The sequence below is a fragment of the Mytilus galloprovincialis genome, chromosome 3 (genome assembly GCF_965363235.1).
Source record: "Mytilus galloprovincialis chromosome 3, xbMytGall1.hap1.1, whole genome shotgun sequence".
NCBI classification, from domain to species: Eukaryota; Metazoa; Mollusca; class Bivalvia; order Mytilida; family Mytilidae; genus Mytilus; species Mytilus galloprovincialis.
This window is the reverse complement of record NC_134840.1, coordinates 52,602,857-52,629,802: the sequence shown is the minus strand read 5'-3', so window position 1 is coordinate 52,629,802 and position 26,946 is coordinate 52,602,857. Positions and strand designations below refer to the sequence as shown.

The window sequence follows — 26,946 nt, the reverse complement described above, 5'->3', positions numbered from 1 at the left end:
TGTTTTGCGGTCGTATGATAAAAACAAGAGACTTAAAATATAATGTGTGTGCAGTAGTCTCTTGAACGAGTCAGCGGTAACAGAGTTTGGTAATGTGTTCCAATCTCTTATCGTTCGTGGATAGAAAGACTCTTTCTTGATGCTGGTCTTGCAAGATGGTATTTGGAAAGAGTGAACGTCAATATGCCTGGACAATCGACAGGTGGTATCAGTTTGTCGCTAGCATTAATCTTTTACTTCCTCATTGTAAATTTTGTATAAGAGGGTTAATCTTGTGTTCTTTCTTCTTTTCTCTAGTGTTGGTCATTTTTATTTTTGCAGTATATATATTCAACTGATGATGTATTGTGGTATCCGTGTTTGTAACATACCTTGCTGATCTTCTTTGAATCATGTCTAGCTTATGCTTGTCTTTTTGTATGTGAGGATCCCATACAGAACTTGCATATTTAACTGTTGGTCTTACTAAAACATTACATGCCTTTTCCTTGATCTTGCAGTTTGATATATTTAATTTTCGTTTAAGGAATCCGATTGTCCTTTTAATTAGCTTTCTGACAGATGTTATTTATATGAGCACCCCACTTTGAATCAGATATTATGGTGACTCCTAGATATTTGGCTGATGTTACATGTTCTTAGTTGTGGCTATGGAGGGTGTAACTGTTGTGTATCGGTCCCTTCTGTTTGGTGATTAACAGAACTACACATGTATCGGGATCATGGAGAGTGGAACTGCATCATCCAAGTTTCTTCCCACGTGGCTAGCATGTTGAGGTCTACTTGTATGATGTTGCTTTCTGACGAGACAGCGAGGTACTCAATGTTATCATGACATCTGCAAATAACCTCACTGTTGGTGGCCGGGAATGTTGTCCGGCATGTCATTTATTTTATGTAGAAAAGGAACCGGTTTCGGAGGCTTGATCCCTGTGGGTACGATATCAGACTTCTCTCCTTCTGTGACAACGCGCTGTGTTCTATCAGAAAGAAAGCCTTTTATCCGGCAATCATTTGTTTTGCCTTTAATTCCATAAATTAATGTTCAAGTAAGTTTGTGAATTAAGAGACTGTGGCTCACTTTACGGTGACTTGGATGGGAGTTGTCTCATTGACACTCATACCACATCTTCTAATATCTAATAAATGTACGATTTTGAACTTTTAAATTGTGAACTAGTTTGAGAAAAAGATCAACAAAATATGTGATGATAAAAAAAAAATCGATATTTCTCACAAAATTCTCAATATATATTTTATTTCCGGACTTTATTCTAGTGTGTAAATGATAAATAAAGTATATAATGCAAAAAAAATATATAAATGTACATAATTTACAAACAAAGAAAAGAAACAAAATTAAGTACATATATTTTAAAATCTATTTTAATCTCATTTAAAAATCACTACTGATGCCAAATTATTTTATTTTATTTTATAATTACTGCAATATTTGAATAAAGTGAATATAAGACATATATATGTTAAAGGAAATATCTTCACAGTTAACATCCCAAACCACCATATTTAAAAAAAAAATAAATAAATTATCTTTTATTGTTTTAAATCACCACATCCATTAGGTATTTTACATTAGTATGAAATTGCTACTTAATATATTACAACGTATTTTACCAGTTTTTAGCGCATTTGATCATATATTACTTAATTTTATCGTTTAACATTAAATGGTTTGCTTTTATTCTAAACTTATATAAAGCAATAATAACAGATTTTTAACCTAAACATGAGATAAGATAGTTTTAAAAAAAAACACCCAAGTCCCTGTATATATGCCATGTAAAAAAAAACCAACAACTTTCTTTCTTTTATATGCATGTGCTGTACATATTTTTAATGTGTTTAAAAATTTTAATACGACATTAAGGGTATATACTCCATTCGGAGGTGCTCCTACTTAAAGGAGGCTAATACACAGAAGAAGAAGTGTACCGGATTTGCTGTTATTTATAAGTAATACTGTAGTTCCGGGTTTGATTTGTTTTGTTTTTGATTATATTGACCTCTTTCAAATCAGTGACATTTTCCAAAGTAACACGGTCCAAGCTTTATTACTAGTTCTTAAACAAGGTGATTATACACAAATTTATATTAAAAATCCCGAATATGACGAAACGTTTGTACTACCATTTCAAATGATGATAAAATCATTCAACATTTCGTCATGCATTGCTTACATCTTTATACATAATAAGGCACAAAATCCTCCATGCATGTTACATTGTTACCCTATTCTTCATGTATGTAACCATTGTAACCTGATTTCCCATGCATGTAACCATTGTAACCAGACTTTCCCAGGCTTGTTACAAATTTTTACTGAGTTCCCCATGGACAGCCATGCATGTACAGTTTGCAACAGATAAAGTCACTATTTCATATCATTTACTTAAGGTCCATGTGTGTAACCAATGTAACCAATGTAACCATTGCTTCAATGGGGGTAACAAAACAAGATACCTATATTCGGGTGCACATTTTGTGCCATATCTATCTTTATATGTATAAAAGTAAAGCTAAGTAATATAATGTTTTTATTAGCTCAAGATGTGAGATCAGTTTCGATTAATTAATTTCTGCAAAAAAGGTAAGTTAGTGTTGTCATTATAATATATTATGCATAGTTGTTTTAACGTAAATGGCCTCAGACTCCAGTCACAGGAGTGAAATCTAAGCAATAAACAGATATTAAAAGGTGTGTGTGCTTCAGTCTGAGTGCTATACTCTGACATTTTGAGACAAGACACGTCAAGAATCTGCAACAAATTAAAAAAAAAATCTTTATTGAAATTACTCTTTCCAAATAGCAAATGAAATCAATAGAAAATGATAGATGATAGATAAATGTCAAAAAAAGAAAATAAGATCAGAGAAATGACATCATATTTAGATTACTTTTATAAAAATTGTTTTAAAAGATACAATTGTAGTTTATAAAATATTTTATAACTTTATTCATCTTTGGACTCATCAGTAAAACTTTTCATAATTCACATTAGAGAACTCTGCTTTAGGGAGACTTACATGTGGGTTGATGCAACAACTGTTCATCTTTTATGAGGGCATAGTTTTAATTTGGAGCAATTTTGTTTATAGAATGTCAGATGTGACCCACTTAAAATGAAACCCTAAATTACAAATGACAAAAATGTACCAGCAGTCAGGTCTTGCAAATTTTAGCAATTTTATTTAAAGTAATTTTAACCATGTTAACCAATGGAAAAAATGTATAAGTAACACATATATAATGGAAGTAGATCCAGGGCTGCCAAGTCTCGCACATGTTCATGCTTTTTTTGGCGGCATTTTCCTTGATCTATTGATTTTTCTCTTTGATCTTTTTAATTTTAGCCAAATCTCACGCATTTGCTTCATGAAAAGTTGGCTGAGAACTGCAGATCATATATGAAAAGAGAAATACACAGTGTCTTTATTTTAGTATATTTCACCAGGCTTATTTGGACTTAATTTTAATTTTATCATTTCATTTAAAAATTGGACTTTAGAAAGTATATTGTTTTACAAATTTAAATGTTTACATGTATAGACAAATAATGTGTTAATCTTAATTAGTGACATATGATTTTCAAATGTTTGTGACAGATTTAGTTATTTATTGTGTTACAGAAATTAATATGAAAGACTTTAATTCATACTAAAGGTGTGAAAATTATTGTATGTGTAACTTAGTGTATAGAAAGGTATATACTATGAAACTAAGAGCGAGGGGCTTATAATATTAATTAATGTGAATGCTGTCACTTATAGCTTAAGGTTATGAAATGTCATATTAATTTTTAGTATTGTCATGTTAATTGAGTATTGTCTATTTTTCAATATTCAGTATAAATATTTGTTGTAAAAAAAGGAGAACATCAGTATACATTAAGTATGATCAGAGTTAGTAAGTTAGATACAGTAGGAGTCATAGTGTTATATTGACATTGTCCTTTGTATAGTTTATATTAGTACTTTGGCTTGGAATTAAAGTCTGTAACTTGAATGTGTTGGATTTTTGTGAACTGCAAAAACTAGTCCCTGATATTGGTGACTTTTAAAGCGTATTTGTTTTTCTAATGATTTTACAAATCAAAATCATGACCCCATAACCCATTTGGTTATAATATATATCATAATTCTGTATTTTGGAGCAAGTATGTCTCAAGAACAAGAATGCAATTTTTCGGTATTTTTTTCATTTTCTGTTTATTATTTCCTTCCCTTTTGATATATATAAAAAATTGCTATCTCCAGGACAAAATCTGAAAATGAAAGAATTTCAGTGAAATTTCCCAGTTTATTGTAAATTCAGCTTAGGGAAACCATCAAAATAAAACTATTGCTCAATATCTTGGCATAATAAATTATTGATAAAACAACAGTTTTTATGGTGTTTCCTTAGAATTGAATTTTAAATATTTTAAACACTGATTATATGTATATACAGTATAGAAGTCTATATAACACATATTTGTATTTTTGACCATAGGTCTAACTTATGATGGCTCTTTCATGGTTGTTTATTTCTGGATGTGTAATAGCAGTACCCGTGTGTGCTATGACTGCTGTATCAATATATCTCATCTCTGTCAGGAAGAAGTACAGTCATATTCCAGGGCCACCAAGGGATAGGTAAGATAACATTTGTGTCACAGGTAGTACAGTCATATTCTAGAGCCACATAGAGAAAGATAAGATAACATTTGTGTCACAGGTAGTACACTCATATTCCAGGGCCACCTAGAGAAAGATAAGATAACATTTGTGTCACAGGTAGTACACTCATATTCCAGGGCCACCTAGAGAAAGGTAAGATAACATTTGTGTCACAGGAAGTACAGTCATATTTCAGGACCACCAAGAGAAAGGTAAGATATCATCTGGGTCACAGGAAGTACAGTCTATTTCCAGGACTACCTAGAGAAAGGGAAGATAACATTTGTGTCACAGGAAGTACAGTCATATTCCAGGACTACCTAGAGATAGGTAAGATATCATTTGTGTCACAGGAAGTACAGTCATATTTCAGGGTCACCAAGAGATAGGTAAATAACTTTAGGGTCACAGGTAGTACAGTCATATTCCAGGACTACCTAGAAAAAGATAGGATAACATTTGTGTCACAGGTAGTACAGTCATATTCCAGGGTCACCTAGAGAAAGGTAAGATAACATTTGTTTCACAGGTAGTACAGTCATATTCCAGGACTACCTAGAAGAAGGTAAGATATCATTTGTGTCACAGGTAGTACGGTCATATTCTAGAGCCATCAAGAGAAAGGTAAGATAACATTTATGTCACAAGAAGAACAGACATATTCTAGAGCCACCAAGAGAAGGGTAAGATGACATTCGTGTCACAGGTAGTACAGACATATTCTAGAGCCACCAAGAGAAGGGTAAGATAACATTTGTGTCACAGGTAGTACACACATATTCCAGAGCCACCAAGCGAAAGGTAAGATATCATTTGTGTCACAGGTAGTACAGACATATTCCAGGACTACCTAGAAAAAAGGTAAGATAACATTTGTGTCACAGGTAGTACAGTCATATTCCAGGGCCACCTAGAGAAAAGGAAGATAACATTTGTGTCACAGGTAGTACAGTCATATTCTAGAGCCACCTAGAGAAAGATAAGATAACATTTGTGTCACAGGTAGTACAGTCATATTCCAGGGCCACCAATAGATAGGTAACATATCATTTTCACATGAAGACTTAGTACAGTAATATTGGGTACAGGTGAACTGAGAATCAAATGTTCACTGAATTGCACATTTTCTGTAGGCTTTGTATGCAGAGATTGGAAAAACCATGAAATCAAATACCCACGAAAAAGCTGGTTTTCCTCAATCCACAAAAATTGATACCTAGGAAAATAAATGAATTCACAGTATATTTTTCAGATTTTTTGAGTTATACAATGTATAGATTGAAATGATGCCAATCATTTCAAAAAGATTATATTTCTTTTGTTTTAATTTTTCAGTTTTTTCCTTGGTCATATTCCTACTTTCCAGAAATATTTAAAAGAAGGAAAGTTCTTCAGTGAAATGGCAATTGAATTGTAAGTAGAACTTAAATTTTATACTAGATCTACTAGTTCAGTTTTGTGAGGAAATTAAAACGTTTTTCTTCAGGGGCTGCAAACAAAATGAAGTTTTTGGCTAAAATCTCTTAAAAAAAAACCACTGTTACTGTAATTTTTACTGCATTCAAAATGTTAACATGACCAATTTAAATTCAGTCTAGGATTGATTTTTATACGAACGCAAAAATTAGATTTTTTTTGGTCGTATATTGGTATCACTTTGTCAGTGTTGTCCGAAAACGATGGTTTCCAGATAATAACTTTAGTATAAGTAAATAGAAATCAATAAAGTTTTAACACAATGTTTGTAACCACTAAAGGAAGGTTGGGATTGATTTATGGGGTTATGGTCCCAAGGGTTTAGAAATTAGGGGCCCAAAACAAGCATTTATCTATTTTCAGGACAATAAGTTGTCTATTAGTATTTCAATTGCTCTGATATTGTACCACAATGTTCATACTATAAAGTAGAAGGTTGGGATTTATTTTCAGGGTTATTGGGCAAATAGTCTAGGAATAAAGGGCCAAAAAGAGGCCAAAAACAAGCATTTTTGTAGTTTCGGGACAATACCTAATGTATAACTGTATGGATCTCTCTGACATTGTACCACAATGTTCCATATAACACAGGGAAGACTTTGATTAAGTTTGGGGTTAATATCCCTGAACATTTAGGAATAAGGGGCCACAAAAGGGCCAAAAAGAAGCATTTTTTTAGTTTACAGGCAATAAGTTGGGTTTAAGTGTATGGATCTCTCTGAAATTATACTACAAGGTTTCTTACTTCAACAGATAGGCTGGAATTGAGTTTTGGGGTTCTTTCACCAAGGGGGAGGGGCCCAAATAAGCATTTTTGTAGTTTTCAGTCAATAACTTGTGTTAAGTGTATGAATCTCCCTGAAATTATATTACAAGTTTCCTTACTACAAAGGGATGATTATGGATTATGCAGTGTAAGGGAGGTAATGCAATTAAAATTTAAAGAATACTGTTATGTATGTTTGACTACTTGATTACCTCCCTTACACTGCTTGTTTTTAAAAGTTTCAAGAAGAAATCTTCAATTGCACAGTCTTGTGCAATAGATTTGTTAGATCTCTGACCACATTTATTTTGTGACAAAAACCTATATTATGTCAAAAATTTGATCCCAATCCAAATTCAGAGAGTATCAAGCTTGAATATTGTGACCAAATTTGCCCCCAACTGTTCAGGGTTTGACCCCTGCGGTTGTATAAAGCTGCGCCCTGTGGAGCACCTGGTTTCCATATGTCATCCTTCTAAATTGTAATTGCAAATGTGGTGTGCTAAATTAGAAGATAGCTTCTACTTGAAAAATTAAATGCTGCCGATTGTTTGGCAGCCTCTAGTTATAAATAGTTATAAACTTATTTTGTGGTGTATTCTGATTATAAGATATAGTATCTTATTCTTCAGCTAGATTTAACATTTTATTTTTGTGTATTTGATGTAAACTGGAAGTTAGTTTTTGGTTATACATAAATCTATCGTCATCTGACTAATGTTCTACAAATTTTTTCTTTCCTATACAATTGCATTCCTTTATAAAAATATTGGCCCAGTAATAACCAGGTTAAATCAATGAGGTATCATAACTGCAATGTTGTTATGTTTTCAGATCTAGTAAGTTTAGTATGCATTAAGATATAAATGTGATATTTTTAGCATCAGAAAGTATGGTCATGTGGTAAAGATAGAATTAGCAGAAAGAATTATCGTCATAACAGCTGATCCACAATCAATCAGGGTAGGTTTTATTAAATGCTATTGAGATCCACAAGGGAACCCTAGAGGAATGAACTAATAACCTTACCAAAACTCAGTTCTGGTTTCAATTGTATATTCAATATAAGTGTGTTACAAATGTAATTCAATATTTAATATTGTGTTATTTCAACATTATTGTGTTAATTTTTATTTTTATTTTAAAGTTGGGTTGCTGCTTTGATTGCTGCATCCAACCATAATTCCCCCAAGATCTTCATTTGTGTTTTCTATATGCCTTAGCATCACTTTGCATCCTTCAATGTCTATCATAAATCGTTCCATCTAAATCAATTGAATAAAAATGGACACCGACATCTGTTTATTTGTCTTGTTTCAAATTTTATCTGATGTTTCTGGTGATCAACTAATGTAGCAGTATTTATATAAATTTTATTTGAAATAAGGATGTGCATGTTTTTGTCTCATCTTGATAGAGGCAAAAAGCGAGACATAGCCATTTATAGGTATGCTGTTTCCGGCGGCAGTGGCAACAATTGTATTAGTTTGTGATTAGATCTAGTACCAAAAAAAAAATATATGGTGAACAACTTGTGGTAGGTCAATGATATCTGGTATGTAGTTGTATTAGCATTGGCACATCTTATTAATTTGGCTCTGCCCCCTTAGTCATGGTTTATTGACTTTGAAACTTTTGCTTAGTTTCTATTATTAGTTTGTGATTAGCTCAGTTTCTGGGAAACCACTAGTGGTAGGTCAATGATATTTGGTATGCAGTTGTATAAGCATTAGCAAATCTCATTTCCAGGGAGATTTTTTTGGCTCCGCCCCTAAGTCATGGTCAATTGACTGACAGTTTTGCTTAGTTTACATGTATTAGTTTGTGATTAGGTCAGTTCAAGGGGAGCCATTAGTGGTAGGCCAATGTTAATGCAGTTGTATAAGAATTAACACATCTAATTTCGCTGACTGACCTAAGGAGGGGTGGACTGCTCCAGTCATTCTTCAGTGATTCCCTATATAATCAATCAAATTTTCTCCTTGAAAGGGGGGGGGGGTGCCAAAGGGCTCAAATGGATTCGCATAACTCTGTGTTATCAGTTTGTTATAAAATAAGAGAATATTTAAGTTAAAGAAACATGTTTTCTTCAATCTAAAAAGAAAATAGTAGGAATGTAAATAACAGATTTGTTAATTTCATTTCTGAGTATGAGAAACAGTTACAAGGTAAAAGGCTGCTTTGTCAGCTGGTGAAAGCATAACACAAGTATATAATGTCAGTTGACAAAAAATTTTAACTTGCAAGGACAAATGCAACTCAATTATTTACAGTGGGAAACACCAGAAACATTTGTCTCTGACATGTGCCCTTAGCTTTGTTAAATTTAAAGCATGACAACCCTGTATGTAAATTCCAGATATTGATTGTTTTGTTGGGTTGCTAATTAATTGTTGATTCTTAACATTTTTGCTAAAAATCACTATTGTTTATTTACTACAGGAGTTAATGATTACAGGGAACCATACTAAGTCAAAGGCTGCTTATGAAAAATTAGGCTTTTTATTTGGTGAAAGGTAAACATATCAATGTAGACAATGGCAGGGCTGCCAAGGCTAACACATTTAGAGTGAGACTCACACATTATCATGCTTATTTGGCAGGATTTTCCTTTGATCTGTTGTATTTTTTCTTTGATCAATTTTGGCCAAATCTCATGCGTTTGCTTCATGAAAACTTGGCAGAACTGCTATTTTTAACAAATTGTGAAACTTAACTCAATAGACCAATAGACCACTTACAAGTTATGTAATGTCGTTCACTGGAAAAGTTTGTCAATTTTGAACATTTTTATTAAGTAATTTACTAGATAGAGGGGATCACATATACATTACATGTGTATTATATATTCCTCAGAAATCTAGCATGCTACTACTGGTGTCTCAGACAAAAATAATAATTTGCAGCGGCTTTGTTATTACATTTCATGAGAAAGAAAAACCTGAATGATTTATACCTTGTATACAGAAGTGATTAAAACTTGTGTCTGTGTCATTGAATTAAAAGATTTTTAAATCTCAATTGTGGATAACCTATTTCGATTAAAATGTTTAAACAATGCAGTACTTACCGGTAGTCAAATATTTATCAATATTATTTAAGTTTCTTGTCAGGTGTGATTCCCTTACATAGAGATGGAAAACTAGATGTCACAAAAACTTAGAGTAGACAGAAACTGACTTGCAGGGCTCTCGTGCTTTGATTATGAGGGTGCTGTCATTTTTTATTAGAATTTATTTTTTATATTCTCTATGAAAAAACATGTTCATAGTGTTAAATTTTCATTAAAATCTGTTAAATTGTTAATTGACATTAAGTGGTTTAGTTGATTTGGTTCTGTAGCAATTAGGTGCCAAGTCAAGATTTAGGACGATGTGGTATGAGAGCCAATGAGACAACTCTCCATCCAAATAACAATTTATAAAAGTAAACATTTATAGGTCAAGGTCCGGCCTTCAACACAGAGCCTTGGCTCACACTGAACAGCAAGCTTCAAAGGGCCCCAAAAATGACTAGTGTAAAACCATTCAAATGGGAAAACCAACTGTCTAATCTGTATAAACATGTTTTTTTACAATTTCTAAAGGTAACACAATTTAAAATTATTTTTTTCTTAATTATAGATTTATAGGTAAAGGACTGGTAGTAGAAACAGATCAAAAAGTCTGGGTTTGGAGGAGAGCATTGATGAATCCTTGTTTCCAGAAAAGGTATGAGAAATATACTATTGTGTTATAAGCATCTGACCACTAAATAGGAAATATTACTATATAAACTGCTAAACATGTAAAAGAGTGACGAAAGATACCAAAGGAACAGTCAAACTCAGAAATCTAAAATAAACTGACAGCGCCATGGCCAATAATGAAAAAGACAAACAGACAAACAATAGTACACATAACACAACATAGAAAACTAAAGAAAACAAAAACATGTAAAATGTATGTTGAGTTTCTGTAGCTCTTCAATTTTTTGGTATTAGCCTACTAGACTTTGGCTTAATTCCTTCTTCACTTTTTGTATAGTTGCAGATATTCAGTTTTGGTGAAAATTTTATAGAAATATATCTGCAGTTCCATTGATACAGTATGATCTATGTATTTTGTAGTTCTTTTTATATTTTTGACAAAAGTTTGATTTTAAGTAATACAGTTGTTTGACAGTTCCTGAGGATGTGCATTTAGGAACATTATTTTGTGTTTAAAGGGAGATAATTGAACTTACTTACTTCAATACATTGTGTGAGTGTGGTGTGTGTTGGAAAAGGTAACAATGTTCATTTGGAGATATGGTAAAAATTCTTGTTGTATATCTATTTTCAAGTCTAAGACTATGCCTTGGGATCTTTAAAACAAAGGCAAAACTAAATCTTTAAGAGCTATTACACCATTTGAATCCAGCATAGAAGTAAGGTTACTTGTAAATAATGTATGAATTCAATCATTATAATCTTTCTTGTCAGATTCAAACCTTTTTGTATTTCACAGTTACATAAAAGGGCTAGAATCGGCTTTTAATACAGAAATAGATCTTCTTATTAATAAACTTGCTGGATTAGCTGATGGGAAAACTCAAGTTTCCATGTTGGAAGAGTTTAATCATCTTACTTTGGACGTCATAGGGAAGGTTTGTTTTATTGGATAAATTAGAATTAGAACCTGTTACATTTTATTCAATTAAGATTCATCCTGTTTCCAAGCAAAAATAATGGAATAAAAACATTTTTTTCCGGGATCAAAAGGGCTTCTTTAAGTTCATGATAAATTAACTATTGATCATTTGACCTATATAAAATATTAAAAAATAGTTTGCAATTTATGGTGTTTGTTTAATGTTCAAAAGTTCTTGAGAATAGAATGAGAAATATTCAAGTTTTTTTTGTGTTTTTTTTCTTGTTTAAAGCCAATATGTTTTATAGAAACAATTTAAAAAGACAAGTTACATACTTGGTAATTAGTATATTTGTATTATGTTATAGATTGGCTTTGGCATGCAGATGAACAATGTTGAAAACAGAACAGAGCCATCAGAATATACAAAAGCTATCAAATTAGCATTAGGGGGAGTGTCTGCATTTGTACGAGATCCGTTCATGAAGGTAGTTGATAAGAGCTATTTCTATTAACAATGCTTGTTATTAATACATGCTAGAGGATGAGCTTGGGTGAAATCTAAAATATCTAGAATTAAAGTTGATACTATAAATCAAAAGAGTTAAGAAACTAAATAAGCTAAAAAAATTGATAGGTTATGGAACTCCTTTTTGAGATATTTGATTTGAACAAAATGGTGAAAAAAGGCTGACTTGGACTTCCACCACATATTTAGCTTGGGCATTATTTGGGTTCTAAAAAATCTAGAATAAACTTAAATTTAGGAAATTACCTCTTTATAAGCTATTGAAGATTTAATGAAAAGAATAGTGTGTGAAATGGAGCAAAATATATTAAGCTGTATCTTAGAAAATTTCCAAGGAGTCCAAACATCTGACAAAAATTCCTAAACTTGACCCAAGTGCATCAATTACAAAAATCTAAACAACTTAGGAACCACAAGTCAAAAATGATTATTGGTATTATAAACTCCAAGCATACCATGTATTAAGAAAACACTTGTCTGAAGAAAATGTGTTTAAAGATGTCTTTATTTTGTAAAATGTTGACTCATTTTTTCAGTAAAACATTCCAACTTGTAGAAAGTATTGCTGTGGCATAAGGCCAGGATTTTTTAATTTGTTGGTTTACGGATCCGCCGACCCGATTTTTCCGATTTCCAGAATAAAAATAAAATTGACTTTTCATGCTTTTTTATTCCCGCCGACCCTAACAAATGCATTATCCCTGAAAAATAATAAAATAATTTTTTTTTATGAAATGAAATGCATTAATCACTAACAAAATTGATAACACTTTCTGTTGTGAAAAAATAAAACTTCCAGTTTACGTTTCTAAAAATAGACAAATCAATATTATAACTGACCTTGAAATGTCGTTTGCGCAAATAATATTGCGGAACGAAACTTGTTTTTAAAACCAATTACACAATAAGTTCGTTTCCCTTATTTGTCATCAGTCCGTAAGATCATCATCTCATAGAAATAGACTTGTCCAAAATTGTGGACAGGGTAAAGGCATCAAGTTGAAGTACTGAATATTAACAAATCATTTGGAATTTTCTTGTTTCATAGATAATAAAAAAATTATCGTCCATTTGGATAAAAAACGGGAATGCGAAACAACAGATTAACCCGATAATCTCGTTTTCCAGTGGACGAGTCTATTAGGTTTTTAACACGTGTGTTGAAACTTATTTTCGTACAACGTTTTTACATTTTTTTCTTTATCAGTTTTCGTGCTTGAAGATCATTATTCACCAAGTTTTCTGGAATTGATAAAGAGCTACGCGAATTTATTTTTCTTGTTTCTGATATGACGATTTAATTTCGTCTTTGTCCGTGCACCCCCCCCCCCTTTTTTACTGTAATTATTAGACAATGTCATGCGATGTTTATAACATTTGAGCAATAATATTTCATCGAACTAAAATTTAAGAAATGATGATAAAATAGCAGAACAAACATATTGTTAGAAAGGTGAAATATATATTGATTTTGCATATTTTTCTGTCTTCAAAGATGATTTTTTTTCTTTTTTTTTTCCCGACCGACCGACCCGACTTTTTCATGGGGAAAATCCGTAAACCATCAAATTAAAAAACCGTGGCCTAATAATACAATAGAATGATACTAATTTTAGTAAAGGGTAAAACTGCACAAAATCTTGACATATTTACTTATACCTGCAATGAAATATTGCATAGCACATTACTCGCCCAAAAGATATTCATGAAAGGAATTTATACATTTAAAGATAAAAGATGTGACACAACCCTCGGCCAGAGACCAAAATTATGTAAGGTCGCCTTAGTTGTTTATTTCAATATAAAAATGACCTGAATTTAATTTTCTTCAGAAAATGACAAAAATGCATTCGATAAGATATCAAAGCTCTTTTTATTTTAAGTAGCTTTTTGTTACCAGGTATGTTAGTCATTATAAGAAAATATTCTTTTATAGTTCAAATATTCCAAATGGAAATATCTAGCAGATGTGAAGAAAGCAATGAGAACCCTGAGAGTTTTATCTAAGCAAAGTTTTGATGAAAGAAAGAAACAAATAGAAAGGGGAGACTACACTCCAGATGACATACTAAATTTCCTTGTTAAAATGAAATGTGAGTAAGAAAGACACAGTAGCTTGAAAAAAAGCCATCAATGGTCATCTCAAAGAATGATGGTTTATGACTCGAATATCAATCAACTCTATTATATTAAAGTAAAATAAGAACATGAAAAATCTTTTAAATAACAAGTTGCTTTTAAAACCTTCTAGAAAGTTAAACCACTTTTACTACAATAAAAAAATTGAGGGAAAAAGTAAAGTTCTAAAAGAATATCCTGTATTGATAATTATAGGATAACGGTTGAAAACCTAAATTATCATCATATATTTCTGTCATAGTTTTAAGAAAATTTGCTACTTGATAAAATTAATTATTTATTTAACAGTAGAGAATCCTGAGTTAGATGGAGAAGTTATCCTGGATGATATCACTACATTTTTTCTTGCAGGTAAATTTTATAATTCATTAGATGCTTCAAAACACTGCAAAAGGTTTAAAAATTACCAGATTTAATTGTATTTACTTTGCCCATCATTGGTAAGTAGTAGTTCCATTTAAACTGTATTTAAAGAAAATTATTGTTGAGGGATAAAAGTGATGATACTAGATAAAATGCTCATTTCTAATTTTTCTGCATGATGGTAAATTTCCTCAGATATGCTTGAAACTTAGTTTTGAAACCCTAAAAAGCACAGAAAATGAGGACTATAAAGAAACCCCTAAAAGCATAGAAAATGAGGACTATAAAGGACAACTAAAATGTACTAAGCACTCCTATCTCAGAGTAAGAGAATCCTAGGTTTACCAAAATTTATATAAATTTATATAGAATGGTTAATTTGTAGCAAAAGTAGCTATAGTGTGAAAGGCTAGTTCTTTCTGTATGTCATTAAAACAGATCAAATTTGAATTTGACACATTTCACAAATAGCATATCTCCTGAAAGGTATGAGTTTCTTTCATCTAGATCATTTGATGTTTAAAATAGTGCAAAGAATTATGAAATGTAGTTAAAATGTATGCATACATTGGGTTAATTTGGTAATAAATGATTTGTGATATGATTTATTAACTTGCAATCAAGAGAAAGCAGAAAACCTGTATATATCAACAATAATCTTAAGAGAGGATTATCATTATTTTCTATATTTTATTTTTTTTATTAAAGGACAAGAAACCTCAGCTAACTTATTAAGCTTTGCATTGATCTGTCTCTGGCAAAATAAAGATGTACTTGAAAGGTAATTGAAAGCAATAAACATGATATGATATCGAATGAAATTTACATTGGACCATTCTCTAAAAGTAGGGGATAATAAACAAATAAACAACTGTTGCTAAAAAGCAAGGTGCAAATTCTTTAATGTAAAACATAAACTAATGCCATACATAGAACATATTAAGAAGATACCCTAAGTCAAGTGCAAAAATGACTAGACACAGAAAAAACAGAAACAATAGAAGATAAAATCGTAGCAACATTAAAAACATAGAAAGTACACCAATTTATAGTTTTTAACTTGCTTTAGACATGTGCAATTTAACATGACATGTTTTATGTTTTTAAGTTTGCTCCATTGCCTTAGAGGTCAGAGGGGTCTTGGTGGCAGAGTGGTTTAATAGTCTAATTACTATATCACTAGCTTTTAATTTACTTTGATTTTTACAAAATGGAACTGACTAGTTTCAAGTAAATATGGACATTTTTTCTGGATAATGAGAATGGTTTGATATCACTTTGTCCTGCTAATAGATATTTTATTTCAGATTGAAAGCGGAGGTTTCTGATGTAGTTGGAGATAAGCATTACATTAGCGTTGAAGACACAAACAAAATGGAGTATTTAGATATGGTAATAAAGGAAACTCTGAGACTTTATCCTCCAGCACCAAATACATTCAGAGAAAACAAGACTGACATAGAAATACAGGGATACAAAATACCTGCAGGAACTGGTATAATGGTAAGTAAATTACCATAAATTGTGTGTAACATTATTTACAATATAATATCATATTTCAATATCATGCTTCATGAACAGATGTCATATGGTATTTTGAAAAGTGAAACCGGGGTCAAAATACCATATGGAAATTGACTGTGGGTTAGATATCTTTCATAGGATAAAGCACTATTTGCTGATACTTTTACTTGTCTTAAAATTTCTATGTGGATATACATAGAAATAGAAAATTTGAATTCTACCTCTTGATTGACATTGCATTCTATTTTTCTTCATAAAGCTTGGAACACACTTAATTATAGTAGAGAGGTTTCACATAAAACAATATTTGCACACAAGCAAACAAGAGATAATTGATATGGTGGAATGGAACATGCAGGCATCAAAGCTGCAAGAATTAGAGGGACTAAAGATACCAGAGGAACAGTCAAACTCATAAATCAAATATAAAGTGACAACACCATGGCTAAAAATGAAAAAGACAAACAGACAAATAATAGTAAACAAGACACAACACAGAAAACTAAAGACTGAGCAACACGACCTCACCAAAAACTGGGGGTGATCTAAGGTGCTCCAGAAGGGTAATCAGATCCTGTTCCACATGTGGCACCTGTCGTGTTGCTCATGTTATTACAAACACTGTAAATAGTCTAATTTGGTAAGTCACATTAATGAAAAGGGAAGGGTGTTGTAGTTACGACGTATGAAACATATCCAATATCATTTGTGAAACAGTTATTCCATATTATTCCACTGCATGTTGATTTTGATAGTGAAATCAACATTTGATTGGTTGAAACTATCACACATGACACCGAAACAAAACTTCATATTCCCCTCTAAACAATAAATTCCCCTCTGTAGATTGGGACCTCGTAGTATGACGTTACGCGTGGTTAATGCAAATACCGTTTTGAAGGTGTTTTTTTTAAATAGCATTAGTAAAGTCATTACCGTGTTTAAATTTTTTCCAGCATTAAAATAAAAAGACTTCATTTACTTTTGATCCGTATTGTTTATCATTGTTTATGCCTGGTTTAGTTATTTAATCAAGCAGATAAGAAAACAAACGTATGTAAATTAATATCTTTTATTCAGAAAGTAAACAAAGCATTGACAGTGGAATAAATCATTCATTTCCCTTAGCTCCTAGAGATATGAAGATTGGTTTACCCTCGAAAAATCATATTTCCCTCGGGCATAGCCCTCGTGAAATATGAATCTTTTAGGGTGAACAAATCTTCATATCTCCCTCAGCCATGGTAAATAAATGTATAATAGTCAACCAACTCGTGATGACGTCCGTAAAATTTACGAAGGGATGATTTCAAATTCACCATTTGGAACCCTTGGTTTAATAGCTTCCTTGTGTAATCATCAATATTGCAGAAATATTTGGTTCTATATTTATTATGAAAGGATTATTGTATTAACTTTGAGGTATATTGTCCCTTGCAGTATGTCATATTTCATTCATAAGCTCATGCAATATGATACTAATTGGGAAAATATTTCTCAACATTAGTGCAATTACTCTACAGTACTGAAAATGAAATAAGAGGTTCAAATGTCTAATCATCATTCAAGTGAGATTCTGTGAAAGTTTATTTATTATATTCTGTCAAGGTGTCCAGTAGCAGCTGGAAATACAAAAGTTGGACAAAGGGATGAAGGGATGAAGGGATGAATGAACATCCCATCTCATATGTATATAATATATATACCACTCACTTCATAAACCTAGGGGTATGAGAAAAAAACAACAAGGGTCAATGTATTGGTAGACTCAGAATATTAATATAGAATACAAAATACCAGCAGGGACAATTCATTTGTAAGTTTCTCCATGTGGTTTTCTTCAGCATATAAATCCTACAGTGAATTTTCATACTGATATACAGGTATTTACCATTAAGCCATTACATTTGTAGATAAGTACCTTTGTTAGTTCAAGACTGGAGGAGTTTTTTCCAGAACCATTAAAGTTTGATCCTGAACGATTCAATCCTGCTGAGAACAGGTAATTTACTTGAATAGTAATTACAGTAGAACCCGACTTCAGTCACCAGAGATCAAGCTGGACTTTATCACTGGCGGCAATACATGAAATGCTATTTTATCTTCTATCTGACAAAAGATCTTTACATCTACCAACATTTGTGGTACAGAAAAAAAATATAATATAGCATTTAAAACATTTGCAATATCAAAAGCTTACACACACAGTACAGGTGACAATTAAAAATAAATGAATCAGTTATTATCTTAATTTACAGCTTACAATTCCTTACACAGATTAGGTGTTGACAAATCTTATGACTGAGTACACAATAAGCTAATTCCCTCATCTGGCGACAAAATTTGAAGATTTTTTATCACCCTGCCACATAGTGGTTAGGCCCATAGAGTTATACCCTTGTCCCTCATTCTGTCATTCTGCAACAAACAATTATGTGGACTTAATTTTCTAAACACCTTCACATATTGAGCTAATTTTTAGTTGCAAGTTAGGGATCAAATTTACGTTGATTCCGCTCCACTAATTTTGCTAAATTACAGACTTTGATTTTTTTTCTGAACTCCTTCACATAATGATGCTCAAGACTTTTTTGCCAGTGAAATCATTAAATGGTTTTCAAGTAAAGTTTGCATATATGATCTCAGATATCCCCCAAAAAGTTACTAGGAATCTCTTTTCAATAAACTATTTCTGAATTAAGTGTAGTCAATACTTACTTTGTTAGACTATCAAATATTAATTTGTGTTATAGAATCCCATCATACACATACTTTCCATTTACGCTGGGCCCAAGGACCTGTATCGGAAAAGATTTTGGCGTGGTAAGTATTTTCTTAAAAAAATCTTTGCAGAGCTAACTCCTTGGATGTTAAATATTTGTTTGGATTAGACATGTGTTTGACATTCACAGGGAAAAACACTGCAGAACATTAACCTGCACTGTAGTTTCTGATGCAAAAATTCAGTTAACACTAGTTTCCAGTATACATATGTTTCTGTTTATACAAGTTCCTCTTCTTGTTAAACACAAAATTACACACATAGTTTATTAGTGTCCACATAATTGTACACAATTAGAATTTTTTGTTCTTGTTTTTTAAATGGTACTTGAAATTGAATGTTACAAATATACATGTGTGTAATAGCCACAAAGAAAGTTGTAGATTAAACAAGGTTTTATGGTGCCAAATCTTTCAGAAGGATGTAAAACCACATGAAATATATATTTAGTAAACTGACAAGTATAAAATATTAAATGTAACATGCAGCCAGAAAATAAAAGGATCAGCACAATTGATAGCATAACATTGAAATATTATAATTTATTACTGTAATAAAAACCAAACAAATATTCATATCACAAATTGACATATGACATAGATGTATTGTGTTAGTGCACTTTTAAAATAAGAAAACAAATATTGAAGTAACTCTTAAATTAAACTTTTGTAGATTGAGGCAAAGATGATATTGTCAAAGATAGTGCAGAGATTTAACTTTGAGATGGATCCTAATCAGTCATTTGACATAGAAGAATCAGCCACATTGAAACCTAAAGGTGGAGCTTTTTGTTCGTTTACCTTATGCGACAGTTAGAACATTTTTTTTGTCTGTTGAACAAATTCACTTATGAACAAAAAGCTTGATCAAACTTTAGGGTAGCATAATATATTTTATGATAAACAACACTTCACCCTTGCAAATCAATTTTAGTTGCTTATGTTTGACACTTAGAGAAAGTGATTAAATTTTGTTTACTATAAAATTTAAGTATAAAAGTAAAACGATTTCAAAACAAAATCACAAAATGTTGACCATTTGATTATACACTTTTGGGTTTTATTTTGAGATGTTTGTATGAATAGAAAAAATATATATTTAAGGAATGACTGTAATATTTTTTCTGTCTATAAAGAAATAACATAAAAAATTTGGTGCACACTGAATAACGCGCGTAGCGGGTTATTTAACCGTGTGCACCACATTTTTAGCTCACCTGGCCCGAAGGGCCAAGTGAGCTTTTCTCATCACTTGGCGTCCGGCGTCCGTCGTCCGTCGTCCGTCGTCCGTCGTCGTCGTCGTCGTCGTCGTCGTCCGTCGTTAGCTTTTACAAAAATCTTCTCCTCTGAAACTACTGGGCCAATTTTTACCAAACTTGGCCACAATCATTATTAGGGTATCTAGTTTAAAAATTGTGTCCGGTGACCCGGCCAACCAACCAAGATGGCCGCCATGGCTAAAAATAGAACATAGGGGTAAAATGCAGTTTTTGGCTTATAACTCAAAAACCAAAGCATTTAGAGCAAATCTGACATGGGGTAAAATTGTTAATCAGGTCAAGATCTATCTGCCCTGAAATTTTGAGATGAATCAGACAACCCGTTGATAGGTTGCTGCCCCTGAATTGATAATTTTAAGGAAATTTTGCTGTTTTTGGTTATTATCTTGAATATTATCATAGATAGAGATAAACTGTAAACAGCAAAAATGTTCAGTAAAGTAAGATCTACAAATAAGTCAACAGGACCAAAATGGTCTGTTGACCCCTTTAGGAGTTATTGCCCTTAATAGTCAATTTTTAACCATTTTTCGTAAATCTTAGTCATCTTTTACAAAAATCTTCTCCTCTGAAACTACTGGGCCAAATTAAACCAAACTTGACCACAATCATCATTGGGGTATCTTGTTAAAAAATTGTGTCCGGTGACCTGGCCAACCAACCAAGATGGCCGCCATGGCTAAAAATAGAACATAGGGGTAAAATGCAGTTTTTGGCTTATCACTCAAAAACCAAAGTATTTAGAGCAGATCTGACAATGGTAAAATTGTTTATCAGGTCAAGATCTATCTGCCCTGAAATTTTGAGATGAATTGAACAACCCGTTGATAGGTTGCTGCCCCTGAATTGGTAATTTTAAGGACATTTTGCTGTTTTTGGTTATTATCTTGAATATTATTATAGATAGAGATAAACTGTAAACAGCAAAAATGTTCAGCAAAGTAAGATCTACAAATAAGTCAACAAAACCAAAATGGTATGTTGATTTCTTTAGGAGTTATTGCCCTTTATAGTCAATTTTTAACCATTTTTCGTAAATCTTAGTTATCTTTTACAAAAATCCTCTCCTCTGAAACTACTGGGCCAAATTAAACCAAACTTGGCCACAATCATCATTGGGGTATCTAGTTTAAAAATTGTGTCCCGTGACCTGGCCAACCAACCAAGATGGCTGCCATGGCTAAAAATAGAACATAGGGGTAAAATGCAGTTTTTGGCTTATAACTCTGAAACCGCAGCCTTTAGAGCAAATCTGACATGGGGTTAAATTGTTTATCAGGTCAAGATCTATCTGCCCTGAAATTTTCAGATGAATCTGACAACCTGTTGTTGGGTTGCTGCCCCTGAATTGGTAATTTTAAGGAAATTGTGCTGTTTTTGGTTGTTATCTTGAATATTATTATAGATAGAGATAATTTGTAAACATCAATAATGTTAAGCAAAGTAAGATTTACAAATAAGTCAACATGACGGAAATGGTCAATTGACCCCTAAGGAGTTATTGTCCTTTGTAGTCAATTTTTAACAATTTTCATAAAATTTGTAAATTTTAACTAACATTTTCCACTGAAACTACTGGGCCAAGTTCATTATAGATAGAGATAATTGTAAGTAGCAAGAATGTTCAGTAAAGTAAGATGTACAAACACATCTCCATCACCAAAATACAATTTTGTCATGAATCCATCTGCTTCCTTTGTTTAATAGTCACATAGACCAAGGTGAGCGACACAGGCTCTTTAGAGCCTCTAGTTTATGTTATTTCGAATAGACAGAAAAAAATATTACAGTCATTTCTTATAATTTAATTCTAAATTCCATTTTAAACCGTAGAAAACCATGAAAAAACGTTGATGACGTCACGGTCACATGACTAAATTATGTCTATGGGCTCATAACAAAATAACGTCAGCCAATCAGAAGACGCGTTACATCCAAAATTAAATTATTGTGTTTTGTTTAAAAATAATTAAAAAAAAAGTTATCAAATTCTTTTAAATTAATGTAAATTTTATTGAATACCTTAAGAATAAAATTAGATAGATATTTTCTAAAAACATGTATTTTTAAACATATAGTTATTATAGTGAGAAGTTAATGTAATTAGATCAAATCAAGTCATTATTAATCGGCGCGGGATGTTTGCGCTTTTTCATAGGACATTTGCGCTTTTATTTTTGGACACTTGCCCTTCAAATCATAGGACATTTGCGCTTTTTTCATAGGACATTTGCACTTTTGTAATATTTGGTTTTTATTACTATCCTATTTTATCTGAGCTTGGAACTGGCAGGTTTGACCAGGCAGAGTTAAAAGTTTAAAAATCATTGCATAGCACATTTCATAGCTTATTGATATATATGTTTAAAAGTTTATATACAGCTAAAACTAGTAAAAGAAAAAACTCTGTTTTCACTTGATATCTGAAGCCCAAGTACTGAAAAAAATTAGCTCTTGTTATCTGTTCTTACTGGTTTTTCGCCTATATTTCAAATAATTAATCATGTTTCTCAATTCTGGGGTGTATGTTCATCAATATAACAAATGTTAATGTATTTCAACGACTGTTGTTAAAAGATAGCAGAATGAGTGAGTAGAACTGTTCATTGAAGTGGGCATGGAAGGATTCTGCACCATTTGTCCTAATAATAACAAATTTTAAGTTATTCATCTACGTACTATTACTTCTCTTTAAAATTACAGGTGGACGACTATAGGTAAAAAGTGCAAATGTCCGGTCAATTTAATACAGGTGAATCAAAATTTAAAGCACAAATGTCCATAGTAATTGAAGGGCAAATGTCCATAGTAATTGAAGGGCAAATGTCCTATTGTTTCACAGGTAAAAAAGCACAAACGTCCTGTGCCCTTATTAATGTACTACCATGCTAGCTATATAATGCCTATCTGTTAAGGGCTGGTTTTCATTTTAACTAATTTGAAAGAGATTATCAGATTTCTGTGATAGAAAAGTAGGAAAGATTTTTAAAACATGTATATAGTAATTCATTTCTGTTTGCTATATTTTTGTCGAGCCTGCAACTTTTGTTGCAGAAAGCTCGACATAGGGATAGTGATCCGGCGGCGGCTACGGCGGCGGCTTTAGCTCACTTCTTAAAAGCTTTATATTTTAGAAGGTGGAAGACCTGGATGCTTCATACTTTGTATATAGATGCTTCATGTTACGAAGTTTCCGTCAGTAACATGTCCAATGTCCTTGACCTCATTTTCATGGTTCAGTGACCACTTGAAAAAAAAGTTCAAATTTTTTGTAATGTTGAATTCTCTCTTATTATATATAATAGGATAACTATATTTGATATGTGCGTACCTTGCAAGGTCCTCGTGTCTGTCAGACAGGTTTCACTTGACCTTGACCTCATTTCATGGATCAGTGAACAAGGTTAAGTTTTGGTGGTCAAGTCCATATCTCAGATACTATAAGCAATAGGGCTAGTATATTCGGTGTATGGAAGGACTGTAAGGTGTACATGTCCATCTGGCAGGTGTCATCTGACCTTGACCTCATTTTCATGGTTCAGTGGTTATAGTTAAATAAATGTGTTTTGGTCTGTTTTTCTCATACCATATGCAATAGGTCTACTATATTTGTTGTATGGAATGATTGTTAAGTGTATATATCTAGCGGGCAGATGTCATGTGACCTTGACCTCATTTTCATGGTTCAGTGGTCAAAGTTAAGTTTTTGAGTTTTGGTCTTTTTATCTAATGCTATATGCCATATGTCAACTATATTTGGTGTATGGAAATATTTTATGATCTTTATGTCAGTCGAGCAGGTTTTATTTAACCGTGACCTCATTTTCACAGTTCATTGCACAGTGTTAAGATTTTGTGTTATGGTCTATTTTTCTTAAACTATAAGTAATGTGTCAACTATATATGTTGTATAGAAGCATTGTTAGCTGTACCTGTCTGCCTGGCATGGTTCATCTGACCTGGACCTCTTTTTCAAGGTTCATTGGTCTTTGTTTAGTTATCTTGGTTAATGTTAAGTTTATGTGACAGTTGTAATAAAGCTTAGCTTTATACTTAGGACTATCAACATAATATCAATGATTAGTATAGAAGGCGAGACATTTCAGCGTGTGCACTCTTGTAACTATTATTTTCTATTATACATTTTTAATCATTTTATATTTATTTAAAAATTATGAAAAGGAATATACTGTATTATACATTTTAATATCATATATTACAAATGTTACCATAACCATTTTATTATAAATATTTTTGCAGTGACTTTTTTAAAAAGCTTTATGGCAGATTTTAAGTTTAAACTACGGTTAATACCATAATGAATATAAAGAGATTGATAATTTTCTTTAAGGTGGTACCTAATAACTCTACAGGGAGATAACTCTGTTAAATCAGCTAAACGTTTTATTCCCATTGTATTGTTAAGGAATACTAAGATTCTCAATGATCAAAATTATTGTTTGTCAAACTGCTATATATATCCAACCATTTTTTTCTGAGAAAGTGAATGGTTCAAGTTTTTTGAATTTTTTATATTTTTGTCAAGGTCAAAGTAAATATTTTGTCAAAATTTTATGAAAATTAAACGAGCCAAATTAATTTTAGTCAAGGTGTTGGGTACCAGCTTTAAAAACATTCTGTGTAAATATGAAGTTATTTGACAAGTAATGACTCTACTAAATGAAACACATCTATTTTTGACAAAGGGTTTATATATATATCTTTTTTTGACATTTTAAATATAATTTAACTAGTGACGTAGTCTGAACAGACTTGTTTGAAATGGCTTTGAAATTCTGCAACTCAATGTGTTTTTAGCTCATCTGGCCCGAAGGGACTACAAACAAGAAGGGGTTATTTATATTTAGTGAAAAATGTATTTAATCAGAATCAGTGGCTATTGAATTACTGTGAAAGAAAAATATAAAGAGTTAACAGCTTTCAAGTGCTAAAAATGCAAGTTCTAAACAATGTAGTTCCTGAACTTCTTAAAGGAGGCCTTAATATGGACTTATAACAGATTGTACTCTTATATGTATTCCGATTTGCTGTTATGCCTCAGAAATATGTATTGCACAAGACTTCATATAATCTTCTGTTGATCCAGTATTTATTGTGTGGTACATAATTGGTGGGTATAGATGTATCACAAATTTTAGTAGTCAACAAAATAAAAATAATGTGAAGTATTTTATGCAGAATTTGTTAAAACCCCACAACAAAAAACCATTAAACAACATTTTGTTTTGTACAATCCATGAAATACGTTTACACCAATGAATTCACAGCATTTGAAATGTTAAATATATAAATAAACAAAGAATTTGAATCAGTTTTTGTTGCTTTCAGTGTTAAAGCTCTGTCTTGGTGCTATTTTTTTTTAAACCTATTTTTAAATACATACAACTGAAAAAATCTTTTGAAAAGTTTAAATGCTTTCTCGTGAAAGGAAAATTTTCCAACATACAAACAAGTCTTTATTTAATTTTCATTAAGCAGTAAAGACTTTCCAAGTGTCATGTAGTCATTCCACTTTAAAAATACATATTTATTATATTTTTGTACATTTGTGTCTGAAGAAGGCATCAACCAACCTTTTCATGACAAAGATTAAGACAACAAATCATTTGTTGAATCAGAGACATATAAAACATGTCTCTGGTTCAAAGCTGACTTTTAAGGCAATGGCATATTCCTGCACACACTCCTTCACTCTTTTTTGTCAAAAGAAAATTAATTATCCTGGCAACTTGAAGTGGTTGTGCATTACACATCTGACAAATATGATAGCCATTGTATTCTCTTGTTGCACTCATGAATTGGTTCACCAATGATAGCCATTGCGTTCTATGCCATACTTTCCTGGTTCAATCATGAATTGTTTCACCAACCATGCTGCTCAATTTTTCAGAATATGGCTACCTTGGGAAAAAATAGATATTTATCCATAAAATATAAATGAATAGTTTCTGTTGACAGGATTCTGAATATAAGCATAATCAGTATTATATATTTGTCTTACATCAAGAAATGTTTGGTGTTGGATATTTATCCATTACATTAATTTGTATATTGTTTTAGAATTTATATAATTATATAGATTTATAATTAGAAGTTGTGATATTTTTATAATATTTGTTTTATTTACTGGAGATATGTTGCCATATAGCAACAATATGTTACTTAATAAATATATTAACACATCTGGGGTATCTTTCTCTACAATTGAATTGTTAGTTATTACATTAAGAGGATTACAGGGATAACCAAAGTATTGGACAGTACAACATGTTGTCTAATTATCAACAACCCATTACTGCAACAAAATAAGGATACTAGCAAAACGCAACAACATTTGGTTAAACCAGTTTGGATTTGCACAAACATTCCACCTTTGTTTTCTCAACCTTGTGTTATGAAAGATAAACACACAATTATAAACCCTGTACGGTCCAGCTTTCAACAGCATGTCCACTTACTTGAACAAGGACATAAAAAGATTGCTCTTAATTTGGAAAATAGGGCCAAAATGGAATGCTACTAGTATACTGGCTTATATTATTATTATTTTTTTTATAGGAGACTAATTATAGATATAATGCTGATATGTAGTCCTCTGATATATGTATTCAAAAGTTTATGATATCTGCAATCATATAAAATTTACTATTCTGTTAATGCAAGGTCATGCTGAAAGAAGTCCTCTACATTCGAAATTGTTTAACAATGCAAGTATTGATAGTTGCAGCCCATATGATTCATTTTAAGGAAATTAAGATCTAAATTAGAGGATTTTATGAA

The 26,946-nt window shown here is 31.8% G+C and overlaps 1 protein-coding gene across 2 annotated transcripts; it reads left to right on the top strand.

The window, feature by feature from the left end:
- Positions 1 to 1,964: 1,964 nt before the first annotated feature.
- On the top strand, positions 1,965 to 26,348 carry LOC143068278 (cholesterol 24-hydroxylase-like). 2 transcript variants are annotated; one of them, XM_076242198.1, is made up of 15 exons: positions 1,965 to 2,091; positions 4,511 to 4,653; positions 6,013 to 6,090; positions 7,801 to 7,882; positions 9,362 to 9,435; positions 10,543 to 10,629; positions 11,407 to 11,545; positions 11,898 to 12,017; positions 13,995 to 14,151; positions 14,486 to 14,548; positions 15,269 to 15,341; positions 15,868 to 16,063; positions 17,998 to 18,086; positions 18,838 to 18,907; positions 19,539 to 26,348. In XM_076242198.1, the coding sequence occupies exons 2-15, from the start codon at positions 4,520 to 4,522 to the stop codon at positions 19,680 to 19,682; spliced, it is 1,506 nt and encodes a 501-aa protein (XP_076098313.1). In that variant the 5' UTR covers positions 1,965 to 2,091; positions 4,511 to 4,519; the 3' UTR covers positions 19,683 to 26,348. The 2 variants fall into 2 exon arrangements, with proteins under 2 accessions (XP_076098313.1, XP_076098314.1); XM_076242199.1 differs by lacking the exon at positions 1,965 to 2,091 and adding an exon at positions 2,507 to 2,608.
- The last annotated feature ends 598 nt before the right edge of the window (positions 26,349 to 26,946 follow it).